The sequence below is a fragment of the Arctopsyche grandis genome, chromosome 2, assembly GCF_051622035.1.
Source record: "Arctopsyche grandis isolate Sample6627 chromosome 2, ASM5162203v2, whole genome shotgun sequence".
NCBI classification, from domain to species: Eukaryota; Metazoa; Arthropoda; class Insecta; order Trichoptera; family Hydropsychidae; genus Arctopsyche; species Arctopsyche grandis.
The window spans coordinates 14,177,456-14,199,025 of record NC_135356.1 but is presented as its reverse complement, the minus strand read 5'-3'; the positions used below and the strand labels follow the sequence as shown (position 1 = coordinate 14,199,025).

At 32.4% G+C, this 21,570-nt stretch overlaps 2 protein-coding genes across 4 annotated transcripts; one reads left to right on the top strand and one right to left on the bottom strand.

Annotated features, from left to right (window-relative positions):
• The first annotated feature begins 1,029 nt into the window (after positions 1-1,029).
• On the top strand, positions 1,030-11,670 carry Edem2 (ER degradation enhancer, mannosidase alpha-like 2). Of its 3 annotated transcripts, none has more exons than XM_077446286.1 (11): positions 1,030-1,242; positions 3,942-4,088; positions 4,176-4,328; positions 4,416-4,569; positions 4,639-4,808; positions 6,161-6,382; positions 6,459-6,624; positions 6,888-7,276; positions 7,357-7,573; positions 8,683-9,796; positions 11,292-11,670. In XM_077446286.1, the coding sequence occupies exons 1-11, from the start codon at positions 1,151-1,153 to the stop codon at positions 11,348-11,350; spliced, it is 2,883 nt and encodes a 960-aa protein (XP_077302412.1). In that variant the 5' UTR covers positions 1,030-1,150; the 3' UTR covers positions 11,351-11,670. The 3 variants fall into 3 exon arrangements, with proteins under 3 accessions (XP_077302412.1, XP_077302415.1, XP_077302414.1); XM_077446289.1 differs by having other exon boundaries at positions 8,683-9,232; positions 11,292-11,663; XM_077446288.1 differs by having other exon boundaries at positions 8,683-9,630; positions 11,292-11,663.
• A 3,633-nt stretch (positions 11,671-15,303) lies between these two features.
• LOC143922891 (uncharacterized) lies at positions 15,304-16,435 on the bottom strand. Its single transcript, XM_077446285.1, has 3 exons — positions 16,280-16,435; positions 16,070-16,201; positions 15,304-15,983 (listed from the first exon to the last, which is right to left on the bottom strand). Exons 1-3 carry the CDS (start codon positions 16,426-16,428, stop codon positions 15,956-15,958), a joined length of 309 nt encoding a protein of 102 aa, XP_077302411.1. The 5' UTR covers positions 16,429-16,435; the 3' UTR covers positions 15,304-15,955.
• Between the last annotated feature and the right edge of the window lie 5,135 nt (positions 16,436-21,570).

The following is a 21,570-nucleotide window of genomic DNA, read 5'->3' as shown; positions in this document are numbered from 1 at the left end:
TTGTCATTACCGGTGACATTAGTGAAAAATTAACGTTTTCTCAATTGTACGAAGAGGGTACAAACCAGTTAAAAAATGTGTGTAATTTCACGATTTTGGGAAGCTTGTCGGCGGGAAATAGATAAGCATAACGAAAACGTCAAAAAAAATCGGGATGTTTTATTTAAAATTATTGATTGCGTTAAATTTGAAATGCCAATGAGGGGACACGATGAAACAGATAATTCAAAAAATCCAGGAGTTTTTCGGGGGCTTCTAGAATATTCACAAAATTTCAACGATTCTTTAAAAAAACATTTTCAAACTTCTTCGGTTTTTAAAGAGACATCAAAAACTATTCAAAATGAACTTTTAGATTGTATTTTGAACGTGTGTAGGGAACAAATAAGTGCTGAAATAAAAAAAAGCTTATAAAATAAAAAATTTATCTAGCTGTTATGGCAGATGAGACAACCGATGTATCGATGCATTGTCAACAGGTTAATGTTTTTCGTTACGAATTAGGGGGTTAAGTTTTTGAAAGGTTTTGGGGTTTATTTTAATCCGCGTCGCGAAACCAGCAAGCACGAATTTTTTTTAGCAATCTTACTGGAGTACCAGCGTATTTTTCGAAATCTTCATCGCATTTGGACGCACCCCTTTAATGGGTGGTGAATTTTGCTAGTTTTTTTTTCAATAATACTTAAATCCACATGTATGTAAGTGGTCGTACGCCAAAAATTGTGCTTATTTTGTCCTGTTATGACATGATAGAATAATTATGGTGACATTTTTTCAGTGCAGCCCCGCCACTAAAAAATATCACGAGTCGCCACTGATGTATACTACCCACTTTTCATATGTATTCATGGTAAACGAACATTTTCGATTTTTCGACCATTCAATGTGGTGACGGTCACCGATATTTTATATATGTGTCGCTATATTGAAAATGGCGCGGGGTGTATCTAAAGTGGCCCCAAATTATGTCGAGCTGATCTTTTTGTTTTATTTTATAAGCAGTTGGAAGAAGTGGGTGAGTGAGGGGTTGGTTGGCAACAGTGTTGTCGCTGTGGCTGGCGACGGTACGGCTGGGTGCGCGTGACGTGTCTCTTCGGCGCTGCGCCCCGGCGAGATGCGCCCCCCTCGTCGGCGGTAGTGCCGCACCAACATGCCGCGCGCCGCCGCCCCCCTGCTGGCGCTGCTGGCCCTCGTAGCCGCCCACGACAATCACATGCCAAACGAAGAACGGCTCTCGCTCAGGTAACGCTCCGTCACATTCGCATCCTCTCACCTACTCTTATCACTACTATCACTCATCTGCATCACAACATCACATTCCTCACACACCTTCATTGCTCTGTCAATATTGTATTTTTACAATATATGCACATTATAAGATTATCCAGTATAATAGTAGGGACCATCTACATAGTTATGACTATCAGTGTTTTCCCACTAGGGAAACACTGACAGTCATAACTTTCAATTACTTTATATACATACATATATGAAGCTATGCAACCGTGAGAAATTTTGACTGATTTGAACTAGAAATCGGTCACCGATCATGTTTCCATGGTTTTTAATGGTATATTTTGGAGATAATTCGTCAATAATCCTATCATTTAAAATTTGTATTAGTTGATGTTAATCATTGCAGTATATATATATATATATATATATATATATATATATATATATTAAGCGGTACCTTGTCTTTTTTTATATTTCTCTGGATTCAATTACAGCAGAGCCTCTATTATCCGGACTAATTGGGGATGAAGGTAGTCCGGATAAGCGAAAAAATCACAATTGACGGGGAAATACTTGTAAATTTACTCATATAATAACATGAAGATCAATATTGAATTATTCTTTATTAAGAAATTCAATTATGGATTTTTGCTTAAAGTTAGCTGCTCTTTGGAAGCTGCCAAATCGCGAATACTTTTCATACAATAATGGACCAGATATTGGCTGTCCATACAATCGTCTTTAAATGAACCAAACAAAAATACACTCTTCGACTTCTCCATTTCCTGATTTTTTCATAACCTTGCGCTCTGAGCTTCCATTTTCTGACATTAAATAATCAGTAAGCTTTTAATGATTTTTTTCCATATTGGTAATATTAAAAATAAATATTCAAATCACGATCAAGTTTTCATGAAACAAACATCCTTTGAGTATTGAATTTTGAAGACAACTGACTCATTTCTCCTTCTTATTTTCGAATTTTTATGTTATGCATTTAAAACCTGCAAAATTGTAAAATTTGTAATTATCTCTAACAGTCCGGATAATCGAGGTTCTACTGTATATCCTAAACCACTCAATATATCGAGTGTATAATGAGTTTCATACAACGGGATATAATTTTTACTTAATGCTAAAATTCATTTTAATTTTGGACTACAGATTTATGTATACGTTTTATTTATTAAGAAATTGTAATTTTTGTATGGTTTTAAAGGATCTTTGCTTAGAACATTTACATATCTGGGATGAAACAAGAAATTGCAAATTAGATGGCGGATGGCTGCAGATGATGATGCTGATATAATATACTCAAAAAGTAAAATTTTCAGATGCCAAGAGAATTTTTTTAATTTAAAAGGAGACCACAGATTAGGCAATTTATCGCTGGTAATCTATTACTTAATAGATTGCTTGATTGTTGAGTAATTGGCTAGGTGATGATTAGATCCTTTTTAATGATGAGCAACTAGTTTTCCGACTGATAAGGCTTTTGATCACAATACAATTGGTCAGATGGTTTATGCAAAAGCCTGGTCCATAGCTAAAGATGTGATCCCAAAATTATTTAATATTCTTTCATATTACATATTCTTTCCTGTCACTTTCCTCATGTTTGAGGGTTGTAATTTTCCCGTCTACTGACTTTCATAATTTGGCCCATCGTGGTCTTCCAGGCTTCTCGACACAGCATAATTCGCAGTGCTACGACTAGTTTTCTCAGTGGCAGCCCAGACCTGGTTACTTCATCTTGGTAGAACTTTCCTCGGCTTTCCAGAATTACCAATTTTCCAAGCTGTCCTGATCTCGTCTCGCAAAGATCATATGTACAAATAACATGCACTTGGTGTATATAAGAAAAATCAGATCTTTATAACTTTATTATTTACCAATCCTAAGAGCAATTTATTAAACTTTTGATTGACCGGTTCCATTTCTGAGAATCTTTTTACAAACAATTTTGTTTTGTCGAAAGCAATTTTGGCACCACATCTATGGACCAGGCTTTTGCATAAATCATTCGACCAATTGAACTTTAATCAAAAGCCTTATCAGTTGGAAAACTAGTTGCTCGTCATTAAAAAGGATCTAATCATCACCTAGCCGATAATCCAACAATCAAGCAATCTATTAAGTGATAGATTACCGGCGATAAATTGCCCAATCCGCGGTCTCCTTTCAAATTTAAAACATCTCTCAGCATCCGAAAATTTTCCTATTTGAGTATATTATATCGGCATCATCGTCTGCAGCCATTCGCCATCCAATTTGCAATTTCTTGTTTCATCCCAGATATACGTATCAATATAAAATATTTACTTTTCTGAACAACATGTAATATTCAAATTCAAATAAATATTTCCATTTGCAAATAATCATTCTTACGAAATATTAGTACTGCCGAAATTGAATTGGACTTGTCTTATTAAGTAAATGTTGAATGGTCAAACTTTCAAAGCCTTCTAGTGATTGAATTTTGAAATAAATTCAAGAATTGTTTTGCAATATTAAAACGTACATAAAATTTGATTAAGTTTGTATTATTATGTAACAAATTTTTTTCAATTTTGAAATTTATCAAATGTGATAACTCCACAATTTGAATAAACTAAGTTTTTTTAATGAAATGTTCTTACTGTTTACATATTCTATTGGTAACTTTTCAAAAAACGTCACAATCTTATATTATTTTTGTTATATAGGGAGGAGACCCGCGATATGTTCTATCATGCGTACCACGCATATATGGAAAACGCGTATCCGGCAGACGAGCTGATGCCGCTGAGTTGCAAGGGTCGTTACAGAGGCGTAACTCCGACCAGGGGAGACATGGACGATGTACTTGGGAAGTATGTTAAGAAATTATTCATATTTTTTTATCGTTACACTTGTATATCCAATATTTTTCAATTTATTTTGTATTGTATCATTTTCAGTTTTTCCTTGACGCTGGTGGACAGCTTGGACACTTTAGTAATCTTGGGCGATTTCTCTGAATTTGAAGATGCCGTGAGGCTAGTAATAAAAGATGTGTCCTTCGATAGAGACGTTATAGTTTCCGTGTTCGAAACTAACATTCGAATGTTGGGGTAAAAATAATCTGTTTTGTCATTGTCTGCACATACATACATATGTGTGTAATACATTTTTAATAAATATCTTGAATTTTGTTGTAGTGGTTTGTTGTCAGCCCACATTCTGGCCTCTGAGCTGCAAGGCGGCGGTCAATTTTTAACATGGTATAAAGGCGAATTGTTAGATTTGGCTCACGATCTCGGCAGGCGTCTTCTGCCCGCTTTCAACACGTCTACTGGAATTCCACATTCTCGGGTGCGGTTCATTCCGTTGATGTTTTACTTTATGGTGTTATCATTGTTTACGATTTGTTTGAAATTTTAGGTGAATTTGAAACATGGTTTGCAAGGATTACAAAATTCGCGTGAGACGTGCACGGCCTGTGCTGGGACCATGATTTTAGAAATGGCTGCTTTGTCACGTCTGACGGGTGAACCTATATTCGAACAGAAAGCACATAAAGCTATGGATAGGCTCTGGAAAATACGACATAGGTATGTTGTATTCTCTTTTGAGAAAACAGGAAGCTACTAACTCATTTTGTTGGTGAAGAAATATTATGAAAAAGTCTATAAGCCTACCTGGCCGTTAATTTGCTGTAATGTCTAAAACTTATTTTGACTATTATTTATTGAGGGCTTTTAGAACACGCAAATTGCTTTTAAATCAAAACTATATTACAAGAAACATGTTGAAGTTGAAATCTTAATGTTTCTCACAAACATATCTTATCTGTCGATTATTTGTATATAAATTATGTATCGAACCAAATCAAGGTCCAGTAAAGAATAATGAAATGTACGATTATCTGTCTATGAAATAATATCTCTAAAAATTGTAATATTTTCACTATATCCGCTGCATTAAGTTCCTCCATTCTATTCTCAACTTGGTTTTACAAGAAAAAGCTATATACTGACTAATTTGACTCTCTAGTTTTTAAAATTTATGTGTTTCAACAGCTAATTTGTTGTTTTTTTATTAAAATTTTACATTATTCATTTACTATAAGTATTTAATGTCAAAGCATATGTTCAATGCCAACCTCACGGAATATTTTCTGTTGCACAATTATGTAGTACTAAATGTGATGCTTAAAATAGCACTATTTATTAGATATAGTAAATATTTGATTATTAGGCAATATTTATTCATCATGGACCACCCGAATTTTCCGGAAACTCGCTATGAGAGTCAGCTTATTTTTCGCAAAAAGAAATGGTAAAAGTAGTAGGTTTCGTAAATTAAGCATAACTCTTAAACATTTCTATCGACCAAATTTAAAATTGGAATGCAGCTTCTTTACAGTTGTCTTCAACGATATGAAATATCAGATCAGTATTCCTTAAATTGTGGTGATTCAATTTTGTATACAATTTATATACATTTCAATATGTTTTCACGTAATTAACGATATTTATATTATAGATCATTGTGTTATTCATTTGAATGAACGATCCAATTTGAGACATACATATGTATGCTATACGAGAAAAAACGTCAATTTCAATATCCGGGGATTCGAAATTTTTTTTTATTATTATTTTTGAATATTATCGATTAATTCGTCACGCAAAAGGTTTTCTTATTCAAAGTACATACTCATTCAATTATTTTTTTTTTTTAACATAATAAATGTTTCCTAGGGCCCGGGATTACTCTCTGCAACCCTGATGATATGTACTTACATTTTGATAAATCAATACAATTTACTATAGTTTTCGGACGTATTTTGTGTCCATATGTTTGCCCATCAAACTTCTTATTACATTACTATTTGCTGCACTTGTCCTTAATTTGACACAAGTGTAATACATAATTAAATCTTGTCATACTATCATTTCAGAAGTTCAGATCTTATGGGCACTGTGTTGAACGTACACTCGGGTGATTGGGTCAGGAAAGATTCCGGAGTTGGCGCCGGAATCGATTCTTACTACGAGTACTGTTTGAAAGCGTACATATTATTAGGCGACGAGACGTATCTGGCACGCTTCTACCGACATTATAACGCCGTCATGAAATATATAAGCAGAGGACCGATGATGTTCGACGTACACATGCACAGGTATCGGAATCGTGTTATTTGTCATTTTTAAATGATTGATAAAAATTTTATATACGTGTACGTTTGGAAAATGCAGGCCCGATATGCAATCTCGGCATTTTATGGATGCCCTGCTCGCTTTCTGGCCGGGACTCCAAGTGCTCCTCGGCGACGTGAAACCAGCTGTCGAAACTCACGAAATGCTATATCAAGTGATGCAAAGACACACCTTCATTCCGGAAGCTTTCACCGCCGACTTTCAGGTATTATCATAATCGATTCATGGTTTTTTATATATTTTTTTTAATTTGTATTTGCAAGCGTGTTTGTTTCATGCGATATTTTCATGCAATGCGAACTATGATCAATGCAAACTGTGCGTACAAATGTTTATCGGCAAATGTCTTTTCTATCTTTGAAGTGAAACTTCTTACTGCATAACATATATGTTTTTCTTGAGAAGTTTCACTTATACTGTGCGTTTTTTTGTTTTTTTTTATTCATATTAAGAGATTGTAAAATTTAGGTTCATTGGGGTCAGCATCCGCTTCGACCTGAGTTTCTAGAATCGACGTATTTCCTATACCTTGCAACTGGCGATCATCACTATCTGTGGGTGGCACGTGCTGCTTTGAAATCTTTGCAAAAGTACACGAGAGTACCTTGCGGCTATGCTGCTGTGAACGATGTCAGAACGAGGATACATGAAGACCGAATGGATTCGTATGTCCTCGCCGAAACGTTCAAGTATCTCTACATGATATTCTCTGATGATAGTGATCTCCCTGTAAACTTGCAAGACTATGTTCTGACGACCGAAGCTCACCTCCTTCCTTTGTCGCTCGCCGATAATAATAACAACTCTTCGTACTTCAGCGATTTTGACGACGAGGATGAAATGTTTCAGTATTCGAGGTGGGTGTTCTTACTGTGTTTGTGAATTTTTTTTCATCCTATTCCAGTGTGTTTGAAGTGTTTGAAACCTTTGATTTTAGAACCTGCTCGAATTCTATGGATTTCCTACCCGAAACGGCCCGGAGGCCTTTGAAAAACATGATGATGGAGTGTCCGAACAGCGGTCCATTGGGTAGATTGGCCGCTAAACATTTCAAGCCGTGCGATCCACAACACATGCACACTCTTGCTGACATGGGGATATCTATTCTGACCCTCGCCGATGGTAGAGTGCAATTGCTACAAACGCTATCCATGGTATTATAGATGTTCTAATGTTGTCGGCATATAATGAAAATTCACGATTGCAACTAAATATTTTTTATTGTCAAAACATTTACATACAACTTATATTAGAATTCACATAGTGAGTGTTTCCGGGTGTTAACAGTACTTGTAATAACCGATTGATTAATTTGTGAAGCATATACTTATGTACAGTACCCTGACATATTACTTGGTACTCTTGCCATATTCGTAAACTTTCACATTTTTTTTCTATTTGAGAACACCCTCTTCAACTGAATGCTTTTTTTTGTATGGACCCATTAGTCCTTAATTTATTTCGTTACTTCTGGTGACCATACAAAAAAAATCAGACCCTTTTTTTTTCATTGTGCAAGAAATGCATCAACTGTATCCTCAAAACAGTGTTCGAGCGTCAGTTGAAGAAAACACATCTACATTGTTTTTACGCGAAATCAATTGCCGATTTTAGTGATTTTATATCACTCAGTGTTGTCATTGAATATTTCTGGTGAGTTAAATTTATTTTATCAAATATTATTTCTCATTCTGTGTTTATTAAATAAAAAATCGATTTTCAAGAAAAAATGGGTGGTTCAGATATCTCAGATGATAAAAAAGCGGCCATTAAGGGACTTTTGGATTCTGGGAAGCTATCCAAACGAGAAATTTCCCAAATAATTGGAGTATTCATCAATTCTGTGAGGCGAATAGCGAAGAAAGTTGCATTTATGGCACCTCTTGAATCAAGAAGGGTCAAAAAATGTGGCCGCAAAAGACTCCACGGTCACAATTTTTTTTTTTTAATTTTGTTAGTGGTTGTTTTCCTATCCTCCCGAACCTCAGCTACAATTTAACGATAAATTCTGGGGTTGTTTTTCTTTTAAAGAGACTAGATTTTTACAATTCACTATTCAGTATTGTTTCTATACATTTAACTTCTGATATAATTTGTATATGATAATACAAATTGAGATAAATAACGCCCTATTACTGATCACTTTGTGAATTCTACTATGTTTAAAAGAGTCGTTTGTACGTTGATGGATTTTAGTTGTATGCCGATGATATGTAGTGTTTGGGTTGTATTGTATTTTATTCGGTCGTTTTTATTATTTTAGGCGAAATCTTCAAGGGATGCTAAAGACGGTCTTATCTTCATGCGCGAAATGGCCGAATTGTCTGAACAGAACGCGTTGGTGAGCGACTTGTCGGTTCGATTGTGCGCTGTTCGTTTGGGTTCGGCGCAATCCGAGGAGATTCTTGTCGCGTTTCCGGCTCAGTTTGGGCCGGAGTTGAAAGGGTCTAACCGTATAGTTTCGAATGTGGTGCACGCGAAGCCTGCCAAAGTGTGTGGTGCGCTTCAGGACGCTTCAATATACAGAGAGAAGATAGTCATCGCCGAGCGAGGCGAGTGCACGTTCGCCGACAAAGTCAGGCGGTTGCAGAACGCTCATGCAGTCGGAGTTATCATAGTCGACAACGTTGTCGGTTCGACTCATTCCACTACCCCGTTGTTTGTTATGTCTGGCGATGGTGTTAACGATGTCACAATTCCTGCCGTGTTTCTATTCTATGACGATTCGAACACTTTGAAAGCTAAATTTGCCAAAAATCCCAATATTATAATCACACTAGGCGAGGCAAAGTCCATACTGAACGAAAAATACGGTGAGAATAGTAACGAGATGCACGTGAAGGAGGAGATATTGTTCGAGCTGGAAAAGTCGATTCCGAATAATCACTTCGAAAACACAGTTTTAAACTCGTTGATTGGAGATCAGTTCGATCCTAAGATCATCATCCCCGATTCCCAAAATATTAAAGTTAATCCGTTGGTTGTTAAACATTCGCAGGAAATATATTCCCTTTTGCAGTCTTCTGCTGATTCCGACAACAATTCGTTCATTGAGAAATTAGAGGAAGCTTTGCACAATGAGATTTTTCAGTTTTTAAATATGGTTCTGGCTATTTCGAAAAGTCGCGACGCCTCGGTGAAGAAAGACTCGTCTTCGACAGTGAGTTCTGACGTCGACGAGAGCGCTGACGTCGAGTCGGACGACGACATAGTAAGTTTGCTCATGCCCAGTAGTTTTTACATGCAGACGGTGGACAATTTGAAAAGGAAAATGGGTGCCGAGACTAATCTCTACGATAAATTGAAGTTGTTGATGAAAGAAAGCTACAACTTGGTGCGGTTAAAAATTAATGAAAACGCTAAAGAGACGAATCACGGTAATTAAAATCTTAATAGACAAAGCAAAACATATTTTTATACAAAAATTCTTTAATTATACTATATTTATATTTATGTATGTATATAGTGAGTGTTTTACATGTCATATTCCATTTTTGTTTATTTTTATTGTTATATCACATCCTCGGATTTCAAAAGCGACATACCAAAGGCAACGTTCATGAGTGATTTTTAATTTTGATTTAAGTTCAAAGGAACTTTATTTAAATTTTTCAATTTATATGTATTCAACAATTTTATCTTTCTATGACTTGTTCCAGATCCTTATACAAAGCATAACAGTTACTTGAGCTCAAATTAACAAATATAAAAGTATGTATGTTCAAACAGGTGTCTAGTCTAATATGAACCAGTGAAGTTAATAGATGTTTTAATTAATAATATTAAGTTCAGTAGCATTTCAAATTGAGTCGGAGTCGTAAAAAATCGACTCCATTTTATCATTTTCTTTAATTAATAGTATTACGGTATGTGTCAACTAGAGTCTCCAATTTTATTGAAGTAAATCCAATCTTTACATCTATTTCATTACTAATAATTCGATAAATTGAGTGAAATGTCAATTTTTAGTGATTTTTTTTTAATTTGTTATTTTTATTACTAACAATTTTATACTTTGGCAAGAAAATTTTCAAAAATCGTTCCAGTCGAAGTCGAATCATAAAATAAATTTTGAATCGACTCTCTGTAGCTCTGTTATAAATATTTTGTATTCTTATCCATACATTTTGAATAATCATTTCGATTGTAGGATTAGGAATGTTTAATTTGAAGACTGCATGTGCAAATGTGAATTCATTCATACATGGGCATATTTGCTAGATCCTCATTGAATCATTCAGATTTATTAGATTTTGATTGAATGATTTAACAGGAACAAAACAATACTGACGAATTCTTGAACATATCACCTTTGTCTTCCGAGGATGCGATATACACATCGGCACCACATACCGGAATAATTTCGGTATTTTGTACGATACATGTATGTATTACTAATCTTGGTAACGTTAAAATTTTATTCAGGTTGTAATTCTTGGTTAGGTTTTTAATTTAAAATAAATTGTTTGAGAATGTATATTTAATATTTGATTTTGAGTTGTGTGTACGTATGTATTTTTTTTTTTAATATAAACATATCTGTTTGGTTGGGATATGTGGAGATTTTATTTGATTTGAAACAGGATAAGATTAAGTGAGTGTTGAACACTGGTCGATCGACACTGATTCATTTTATGTGATTATTTATGGTATGTTTATGATATATGTATGTGTCTGGTGAAATCAATCACAATATCTGTGGTAAAAATTAATGGACCTGTTTTTTTTTTTTTTAATTTTTACTATTTTTATCGTCGAAATGTCGCATCAATGTGAAAGTGCGTTAATTGTTACTGAAATTATATGTTTTATTTAAATAATTGTTTACGGAAAATTCCAAGTACGTTGTGACTATTTATGTAAACGTTTTAGATATGGGGAAACGTCACAGCTTATGGCCCGTCTACTGTTGCTTGCTGTTTGGTTCTTGAATGTTGGAAGCCTCTTATGATCTCGATGGTCCTCCTAGTTACTGCTAACTGATGTATTGCTTTAGTTCGAGTGGTCAATAATTGTCCGCTGTCCAACAATTGTAGCGTTTCCCCTAGTTGAACTGTGATTTTCATGTGAATTTAAAAAAAAATGTATTTTACTTAAAGTTTGTTTCTGTGATTTTATTAACTTGAGTAAAAACTTCTATACTTTATACGTCTTAAGGGTTACCTTTTATGTGTTTTTCATTTTTCTTTGTATGTATATATTGATACTAAATTTGTAAATATGTACATATACAATAAACATATTAAAATATATAATTCATTTGATTATAATAATGATGCGAGTTTAGAATGTTCTCCGAGAACGAGAACATGTTCTATAAGATTTTTCCCTAAAAACTTTAAAGAATTTTCATTTTCTTATAATTATAAAACACTAGTGTTGTACTCGATGAAATATCATCGCGTGGGTTATGGCTAGTGCTTCCAATCCCGGAAGGTTTCTTCAGCACCGGGATTGCGGTGGTGGGAATTTCCGATCCCGGGATCCCGGTGCTAGCACCGGGATTTCAAATGTATAAGAAAAAAAAGTTCAATTGCTTGTTTTCATATTTCAAAAATGTTCAATTGCATTTTGCAAACTCTCCCGAGGTTTCACGCAAAAAATACTCCCATATTGGCGTAGTAATTTTGAGAGTTTGGCTACATTCTTTAAATTAAAAGTAAAAAACATTGCTTTGATTCATTGATTCGTTTTTTACAAATAGTTTGTACCGTCTAGTAATTATTCATCGAAACAATCCACCTAATATAAAAAAACTCCAATTATGTACATTTACTTTATGTAAAAAATTCGGATGTGACCAACCTACGACTTTATCTATGTATTTGAGGAATATAATAGGATAAAACACAAAATTCGATAATCGAACATACACGTTCACACATACCGGCTATGAGCATTTTCAATACAAATTGAACATAAATGTAGGAAAACTTACACAAGACTAAAGTTCTACTTCTGGCTTACGAATTCCGACCAAAACCTTATCAACTCTGTTAGTAAAAAAAGAACCCAAATATAAATTTTGAGCTAAATATGTTCAGGGCGTGGAAAGAATCGTTGTCACAACATTTTTGACTTTTCTAAGAGGAAAAAAATTCCGCTTCCGGTTTATTATATTTAGTGATTTTTTTTTATTTTCATTACATTGATACAATCATACTTGAATTTTTACGTGAAGCGCACACATGTTAAAGGGGTCGAAAAAAATAGTGGAAAAAAAAATTGAACTAGAGTATACTGCCACTTCTGGTTGACGGATGCTTACCAACTTTTTTATACATAACTTGGTAAAATTTCAGTTCAATAAAATAAAGAATTTCTTAGAAAAACATAAAAAACCTTTATTAAGAGTACTACTTTCGTTTTAGGAAAAAACATTGGGGTATAATATTAATAATTTCTATTACAAGTAAGAAATTTCAGTCCGATTTGATGAGTGGATGAGTGGATGGGAATATGTGAAATAGTTGTTTTTCTGAGACCTTTTGGTTTACTGAACTGAAATTTCATATCTAGATGTTTAAGCTTAATACCAAGTTATGTATAAAATTTGGTAAGCATTCGTGAACCGGAAGTTTTTCAATTTTTTTTCCACTATTTTTTTCGACCCCTTAAACATGTGTGTGCTTTGTATCAATGTGATAAAAATAAATAAAAAATCACTAAATTTAATAAACCGGAAGTCGGATTTTTTCCTATTAGAAAAGTCAAAAATGTTGTTACCTAGCTAAGTATTTTATATATACATAGTTCTATGCCCAATCCTTTTGTGGCTATTAAAAATTGAATTGTTATTTTTGTATTAAAAGTTACATTTTTTTATTGAATTGATTGATCTCTTTTTTGTCAAATTCGCTGCGAAAATAATTCACTGAATCAGTTTCAAAAATTCTGGCAGCACACCAAAGAAGGAAAAAATATAAAAAATTATTTTAATTGTAATTATTATCTCCTGTTTTTATTTTTATTATCTTCTATTTATATAGTTTTCCATATGCTATATAGGTTTTCCATTGCCAATGTATATATACAGTGTTCTCTCGATTATCCGGGCTAATGCTGGAGAGTAGAGTTTAGGAACTATCAATTTTTGATATCGTTTTTATTGTTTGATCGACAATATAAACGATATCTGCATCACTCGTGCATTGAGAACCCGCATCATTTGAATTGCGTTCAAACCACTTCTCGATGTTTTCCCGATCAACATTTTCAAAGCATTTTAAATGTTCCATTAATTTGCATATTTCACAGAAATTGATCAAATCGTTATCTCCTCAGCAAGAGCTGTGAGAACATCAGCACTGTAAAGCCGTTTCATTGATGATACGACATCTTGACTTGTAACATTAGGCAGTAAAATTTTAGCCATCATAATTATTGTATTATAGTTTCATTTGAATGAAAAGGAACATAATCTATTAACAATACTGTTATAACCTTTTTACTTTATCTATGTATGTTACGTAGTAACAATAGATGAAGTTTTGTGATCATGCAAAAATTTCAACTCGAGATTTTGACTAATTCGAACTCGCAATCGATCACTGATCACGTTTTTATGATCTAGAAAATATCAGTGGATTTTTTGAACACCGTCCATCCTATCGAACTGAATTTCTTATCGATACGACCTAAATTTTCTTCGAATTTTTAAGTTGACCGAAAATGGTCCTTCCCTTATTAGGTGTCCTGTTTTTTATTAAGTTTTTGAATTTAATTATCTTCCAAATCGCTAATCAAATCAAACTGAAATTTTTTTACATGTACATAATGGAAATTATAAATTTTATACTCCAATATTTTTTCCTAAACTGGAAGTAGTAGTTTAGGAAATAGTTGTTTTTCTGAGACCTTTTGGTTTACTGAACTGAAATTTTATATCTAGAAGTTTAAGCTTAATTAACCAAGTTATGTGTATAAAATTTGGTAGGCATTCGTCAACCGAAAGTTTTTCGATTTTTCTTCTACTATTTTTTTCGACCCCTTAAACATGTGTGCGCTTTGTATCAATGTGATGAAAATAAATAAAAATAGACTAAATTTAATAAACCGGAAGTTGGATTTTTTCCTCTTAGAAAAGTATAAAATATTGTTACCACGATTACTTCCACACCCCTGAACATATCAAGGTGAAAATTAATATTTGTATTTTTTATGTACTAACTTAGAGTTGGTCAGAATTTGGAAACAATATTTCATTATTTTATTTTGACCTTTTAAAGTATTTTTATTTTCTAGATATTTAATGTGTATAATATTTATAGTGATTTTAAGTAATAAATAAATTTTGAACAAAATCTGACAACCGGAAGTAGAACTTTTGTCTTGTATAAGTTTCCCTACATTTAAGCTCAATTTGTATCGAAAATGCTCTCATGATCGATATGTGTGTTTAATTATCGAATTTTGCTTTGTAACCTTATATTCCTCGAATACATAGATAAAGTCATGGGAATTTTACTTTTTTAAAACTCCTTTAGTCTTGAACCCAATCTTCAAAGACCCTGTCTATCCGTGGGTCTTTTTCGGTTATAATAATCAACAGAAAGATTTTTTATTACTAAAAATTTAATTTTATGAGTTCCTGAGCATTTCCACAACACTTAATTGTTATACTCGTACACTCTTTAGATGATTTGTGTCCGACTGAGGACTTTTCTTTCGACGAAGCAAGTGTTATTGTTGATTTTAATAAAAATTTAATTTATTTCAAGCACAGATAATCCGCACGTGGATAATCGAGAGTATACTGTACATATACAAATATTTATTATAAAAACCCTGTGTCGACATTTATACATAGTAAGTTTGAACCACATACATAAAATAAAAACATGAAAAAAGGATTATATGCAGATAAATTAAAAAAAAGTGTTTCCATACAATATTTATTCTCAATCCAATTGGGCCAACTACACACATACATTTACTGTATCATCTCAAATTTCTTTTTCAATTGTAACATAATATAATTTGAAAGCAAAATTAAAACTATATTCGCGCATATATTATTACCACTTAAATTGGCCGCGCGATTTCAACAATAGTATAACATATATAACATTTCTTAAGAATAATTAAAAAAATTCATATATACATATGAAATAAATTTAAAAAACTTGAACCAAAACAGATAAATCCAACAAAAACTGAAAACCAAAACAGAAGCATCACAGTTGAAAATCATTTGTTTACAATTTACATATATAGAGGTATATTTAAAAGTATTTCATTTAATTTTTAGCGCAAACATGAATTACTTTTTACTCAAAGGAGGTAAGTAAAAATGGGGAAATTCCAATTTTCAAAAATAAATTAAACGTAAAACATATCTAATGTTTTGTAAAATATTTCTCGAAACGAAGAAAAATTAACTTATGCCACATAAAAATGCAAAAATCAAAATGCGCGCATTGAAATGAAAAGAATGCCATATTAAAATCATCGCCAGCCATAAATTTGTAATTTACAGAAAAACAATATACTACTAATACATATAACATTCGGATTGTCCTCGATTTCGAATTTGTTTAACTTTCATTTAGTGGGCAGTCCACTCTGAAACAATATGTGATAATTTAAAATTACAAAATACTTATGTACATATGTATATGAGGCTTAGAGATAATCTGCATATATCTTACACATCATGGGCGTTGTCGTAAGGCGCTCCGCACAAAGGGCACTTGTCACTTGGAATACCCATAAGTTCATCCGTTATTGGGGTGGATCCCGAAGCAATGACGGGGCTAATTTCATTTAGTGGGCAGTCCACTCTGAAACAATATGTGATAATTTAAAATTACAAAATACTTATGTATATGAGGTTTAGAGATAATCTGCATATATCTTACACATCATGGGCGTCGTCGTAAGGCGCTCCGCACAAAGGGCACTTGTCACTTGGAATACCCATAAGTTCATCCGTTATTGGGGTGGATCCCGAAGCAATGACGGGGCTAATTACTAGGTCTCGAAGGCTCGCTTCTATATTTTCTGTCATCGATTGAGAGCTTCTGTAAATATAATTGAAAATCGTTTGGTACTTAAAGGTATTTTGGTCTTTTTGTATTTATCATAAAAATATCACTATAATATGTACTTACATCTGCCTGCCATCAATTTTTGGTAGCAATGGTTTTCCTATTCAAAATATAAATATGTGTTAATTTTGAAAGTAGTCTGTTTCAAATTTTAGTTTGCACATTTTTGACATGATATAATATATATATATATATATATATATGTACTAGTTGAACCCGGCATGCGTTGCAATGCCACAATAACGCATGCAATTCCCGTTCCCGTTTTTGAGAGATTTTTTTTAACAGAAACCATCGCAGGTATGCACACAATATCTCATGTAAGTTTTATCGCAATCGGTTGAATGGTATAGATTGATTTTTATATATATTTATGTATGTATATATGTAGGTATTAACATAGCCAATAAAGGGAAACAATACAATATATATACTATCTAAAACCATTAGTGTATATACATATGTACATATCTATAATGTACATACATATGTATATGAATTTAGGGCACTTGTCCCTTGGAATACCCATAAGTTCCTCCGTTATTGGGATGGATCCCGAAGCTGTGACGGGGCTAATTGCTAGGTCTCGAAGGCTCGCTTCTATATTTTCTGTCATCGATTGAGAGCTTCTGTAAATATAATTGAAAATCGTTTGGTACTTAAAGGTATTTTGGTCTTTTTGTATTTATCATAAAAATATCACTATAATATGTACTTACATCTGCCTGCCATCAATTTTTGGTAGCAATGGTTTTCCTATTCAAAATATAAATATGTGTTAATTTTGAAAGTAGTCTGTTTCAAATTTTAGTTTGCACATTTTTGACATGATATAATATATATATATATATATATATATATATATGTACTAGTTGAACCCGGCATGCGTTGCAATGCCACAATAACGCATGCAATTCCCGTTCCCGTTTTTGAGAGATTTTTTTTAACAGAAACCATCGCAGGTATGCACACAATATCTCATGTAAGTTTTATCGCAATCGGTTGAATGGTATAGATTGATTTTTATATATATTTATGTATGTATATATGTAGGTATTAACATAGCCAATAAAGGGAAACAATACAATATATATACTATCTAAAACCATTAGTGTATATACATATGTACATATCTATAATGTACATACATATGTATATGAATTTAGGGCACTTGTCCCTTGGAATACCCATAAGTTCCTCCGTTATTGGGATGGATCCCGAAGCTGTGACGGGGCTAATTGCTAGGTCTCGAAGGCTCGCTTCTATATTTTCTGTCATCGATTGAGAGCTTCTGTAAATATAATTGAAAATCGTTTGGTACTTAAAGGTATTTTGGTCTTTTTGTATTTATCATAAAAATATCACTATAATATGTACTTACATCTGCCTGCCATCAATTTTTGGTAGCAATGGTTTTCCTATTCAAAATATAAATATGTGTTAATTTTGAAAGTAGTCTGTTTCAAATTTTAGTTTGCACATTTTTGACATGATATAATATATATATATATATATATATATATATATGTACTAGTTGAACCCGGCATGCGTTGCAATGCCACAATAACGCATGCAATTCCCGTTCCCGTTTTTGAGCGATTTTTTTTAACAGAAACCATCGCAGGTATGCACACAATATCTCATGTAAGTTTTATCGCAATCGGTTGAATGGTATAGATTGATTTTTATATACATATACATATTTATGTATGTATGTATATATATGTACATATGTATGTAGTGTAAATCTATAAATTTACTTTTACATTGCACCAAAGAGATTCGTGAAGTTGTTTTGGACAAAATGTAACTATTGTGGAATAAATTAATGAATCTTTTTAGCATAACTATTGCCGTAAGATAGGATTACTATTCGTCAGTCCCGCAAAGATAAATGTCCCGGATTTAACTATTTACAGCTTTATACTGAGCGTATAAAGCTGAACATTAATATTTGTATTCTTTGTGTACTAACTTGGAGCTGATAAGGTTTTGGTCAACATTTGTAAACCGGAAGTAGTATTTTTTTTTAAAACAATATTTCATTATTATATTTTTATCTTTTAAATTATTTTTATTTTCTTGATATCTTATGTGTATGACGATGATGGTGATTTTAAGTATTAAAAAAATTTCGAACAAAATCTGACAACCAAAAGTAGAATTTTTGTCTTGTGTAATTTTCCCTACATTTGCGCTCATAACCGTATGTGTGTGTGTAAACGTATTTTATTATTATGTTTAATTATCGAATTTTGTTTTGTGACCTTCTTATATTCCTCAAACACATACATAGATAAAGTCATGGGTTAGTCACATCCGAATTTCACATGAAAATAATTCAAATTCAACCATGTCGAATAGAAACTTTGATTTGTTTTTCGATCGCCAACAAACTTTACGTACATACATACATACATACATACAAAGTCTCTTTCGAAATTATATATTAGATATTGCATAGCATGTGTAAATAAAAAGTAAGAAGAGGTTATTAAAAATGGGGGGGGGCTCAAATTTTAGTTTTTTTTCCGGTGTGCTAAAAATCCTCGGGCCGGTCCTGATGATATGGGACACAAACCCCCTATTTACTGTAATTTAAAATTATGCAACCGCTTAAATAGAACAGCAGTTATTTCATATTAAAACACAAATGAATTAAAAACCAATTGGATTTACACACATGCATATCTAAACAAATGTCTACTACTATTAATATGAAGTTTTTCAACATACTTGCTCTGTGTCGTGGCGGTTTCACAAAGGGTTGGTGTTTAGCCTTATTGATAAGAGGACAATGCGACCTGAAACAAAATGTTATAATTTACAGTTACAGAATGCGTATATTTAGATATTATATGTACATACATATGTACATGTATCAGTTTTAAAGATAATCTATATATGTATATCTTACTCCATGTGCGCTTCTAAGTCGGTTGCATTGCAAATTGAGCATTTATATGCCCGCAAAAAGCGGCACATAACATTGCCTCTCTTTGTCTCCATCATATGAGAAAGGTAAATCCTTTTAGGTTTTCCTGTTGTGACGCAATATTCACAACTTTTACGTCTCTTGATCACCTAAAATGTATATGGATGAGAGGTTATAAATGCCTTGAAATAGTATCAACTTATTGAAATTTAACCAGTGATCATTTTAAGATTGCTATTAATTTTCTTATAATATAAATATCTCACTTTATTTTTTTTTTCATCGTCTTGCTTGCTGGATGAAGCCTTAGCCGGGTTGGCTGAATACGGAGGTCGTCCCACTAAGAATATAAAGATGTAAGAACAAATTTTTGTTGGAATCTTCTTGATACAATACGAACATAAACACATGCATATGGTGTGTATGTACATTTGTACAAAATTATTGGCAGATATGTATGTATTTATATAATATTTTCAATATCTGGTCCATACTATTTTGACGAGACCAACTTTATCATTTTTTGTATAATATAAAAACAATAAAAATGTTAAAAAATATGTCGTCCAGTCCATTAAAATGAAAATATATAAATTAACTTTTCCATTGCACAAAAAAATAATAATTGGTGTGAACAAAACATAGCTATCGTGCAATGGATGAACGAATCCTTTTTGCATTACTATTACTATGGACATATTATATTATGTATATGTTTTAATATTTTTATATTGCTTATGAAAAACTAATTTGTAGTTTTAAAAATCGCAATAAAAATTCTCATTGTATGTATTATTCTTGTCTCAGTTTTTTTCCATATCTCTGAGCAATTCTGCAACTCCTCACATTTATGGTCGTTTTATTTACATACTTCCGTTCAATTAAGTCAGGACTGGAGTCAGTTCACAATTTACCGACTCCGACTCCAACTTGAACTTGATTTTCGAAATAAAATATTAAATGAATTAAAAAAGTTAGTAAATAGGTATAAATAAAAAGTAAGTACATTGATAGCGTATGTGTATGAATTGTATACATAAAAAAATCAATTTAATAAGAAAAATGAGAAAAATATTTGCAATTCAACGATATTATTTGTAATGTAATTTAAATTCACGATTTTCATAAAGAAATTATTAAATTTCAATTTACTAGTGGATTTACTTAAATAAAATTGGAGACTAGTTACCGCATACTGTAATACGATCAATTAAAAAAAATAATTCAAAGGAGTCGGAGTCAGTTGACTTTTTACGACTCTGACTCTGAACTTGCAAATTTTAAAATCAAATTTCGAATTAATTTTGATTGCAATTCATTAATTTAACTTACCAGCCCTGTTAAAAGGGCGAGGCTTCTCACTCATTATGACTTCTTGATCTATCGTTGTCTGAAATGATAAAAATATATTATATGTTTACAATTTTTCTGAATATATACATATTTACATAAATATATGTAGCGTTTAAGATTTAGTTTAATTACTTCCTTGGTGATTTTTCAACATCCCCGAGTAATATAGTACTATGATTATTGGTCGACCTGATAAAATTAATTGATTTCTTTAAAAAAAGCATTATGAAAAGTCTACTGTTTTTTGTTTTATAAGTTTATTGATTGATCTGAAAATTTAATTCCGAATGTTGTACATATGTTCTAAGGTTTAATTTATTATGAATGTTGAACCTATGTAAGTATAAATTATTGAAAATGTAATAGTATTTGTTTTTGGGTATTATACATATATTCGACTATGTATGTATGTATATATTCGAGTTGATCCAAGTTGTATGTGATGCGAAGATGACAAATATCTGGTTTGGTTTAACTGTGTGATGTCTCTAGTACATTTATATGTGCTCAAATTAATGTTTGCATTTATTTGTATTGCATGAGTTGGTTTTTATGTGAGGCATATTGTATGTATTGTATTGCATAGCAATAAAAATACTTCCCTGGTGTTTTCTGGGCCTTTTTCTATGGGAACAGTGGTGTAGTACTAAATAAAGTGCCGAGGCGCTGAACTTACATATCTCTCCTTTAAATTTTTTCGAATTGGTCAGTATTGATTTTTATTTTTTACAAGGTTTTTTTTGTAACGTTTTGTGCATATAAAAAACATTACATTAGTTAATATGTACAATTTATATGTAGGTGTATTTTCTTT

What these genes read in the sequence shown, in the direction of transcription:
- LOC143922891 (XM_077446285.1), bottom strand. Translation starts at nt 16,428, where the DNA reads ATGACAGAAAATATAGAAGCGAGCCTTCGAGACCTAGTAATTAGCCCC. An exon ending in TACGACGACGCCCATGATGT is followed by an intron (nt 16,202 to 16,279) that starts GTAAGATATATG and finishes ATATTGTTTCAG; the next exon opens with AGTGGACTGCCCACTAAATG. An exon ending in TACGACAACGCCCATGATGT is followed by an intron (nt 15,984 to 16,069) that starts GTAAGATATATG and finishes ATATTGTTTCAG; the next exon opens with AGTGGACTGCCCACTAAATG.
- Edem2 (XM_077446286.1), top strand. Translation starts at nt 1,151, where the DNA reads ATGCCGCGCGCCGCCGCCCCCCTGCTGGCGCTGCTGGCCCTCGTAGCC. An exon ending in CTTTCACCGCCGACTTTCAG is followed by an intron (nt 6,625 to 6,887) that starts GTATTATCATAA and finishes TGTAAAATTTAG; the next exon opens with GTTCATTGGGGTCAGCATCC. An exon ending in CGCTAAAGAGACGAATCACG is followed by an intron (nt 9,797 to 11,291) that starts GTAATTAAAATC and finishes TAAACGTTTTAG; the next exon opens with ATATGGGGAAACGTCACAGC.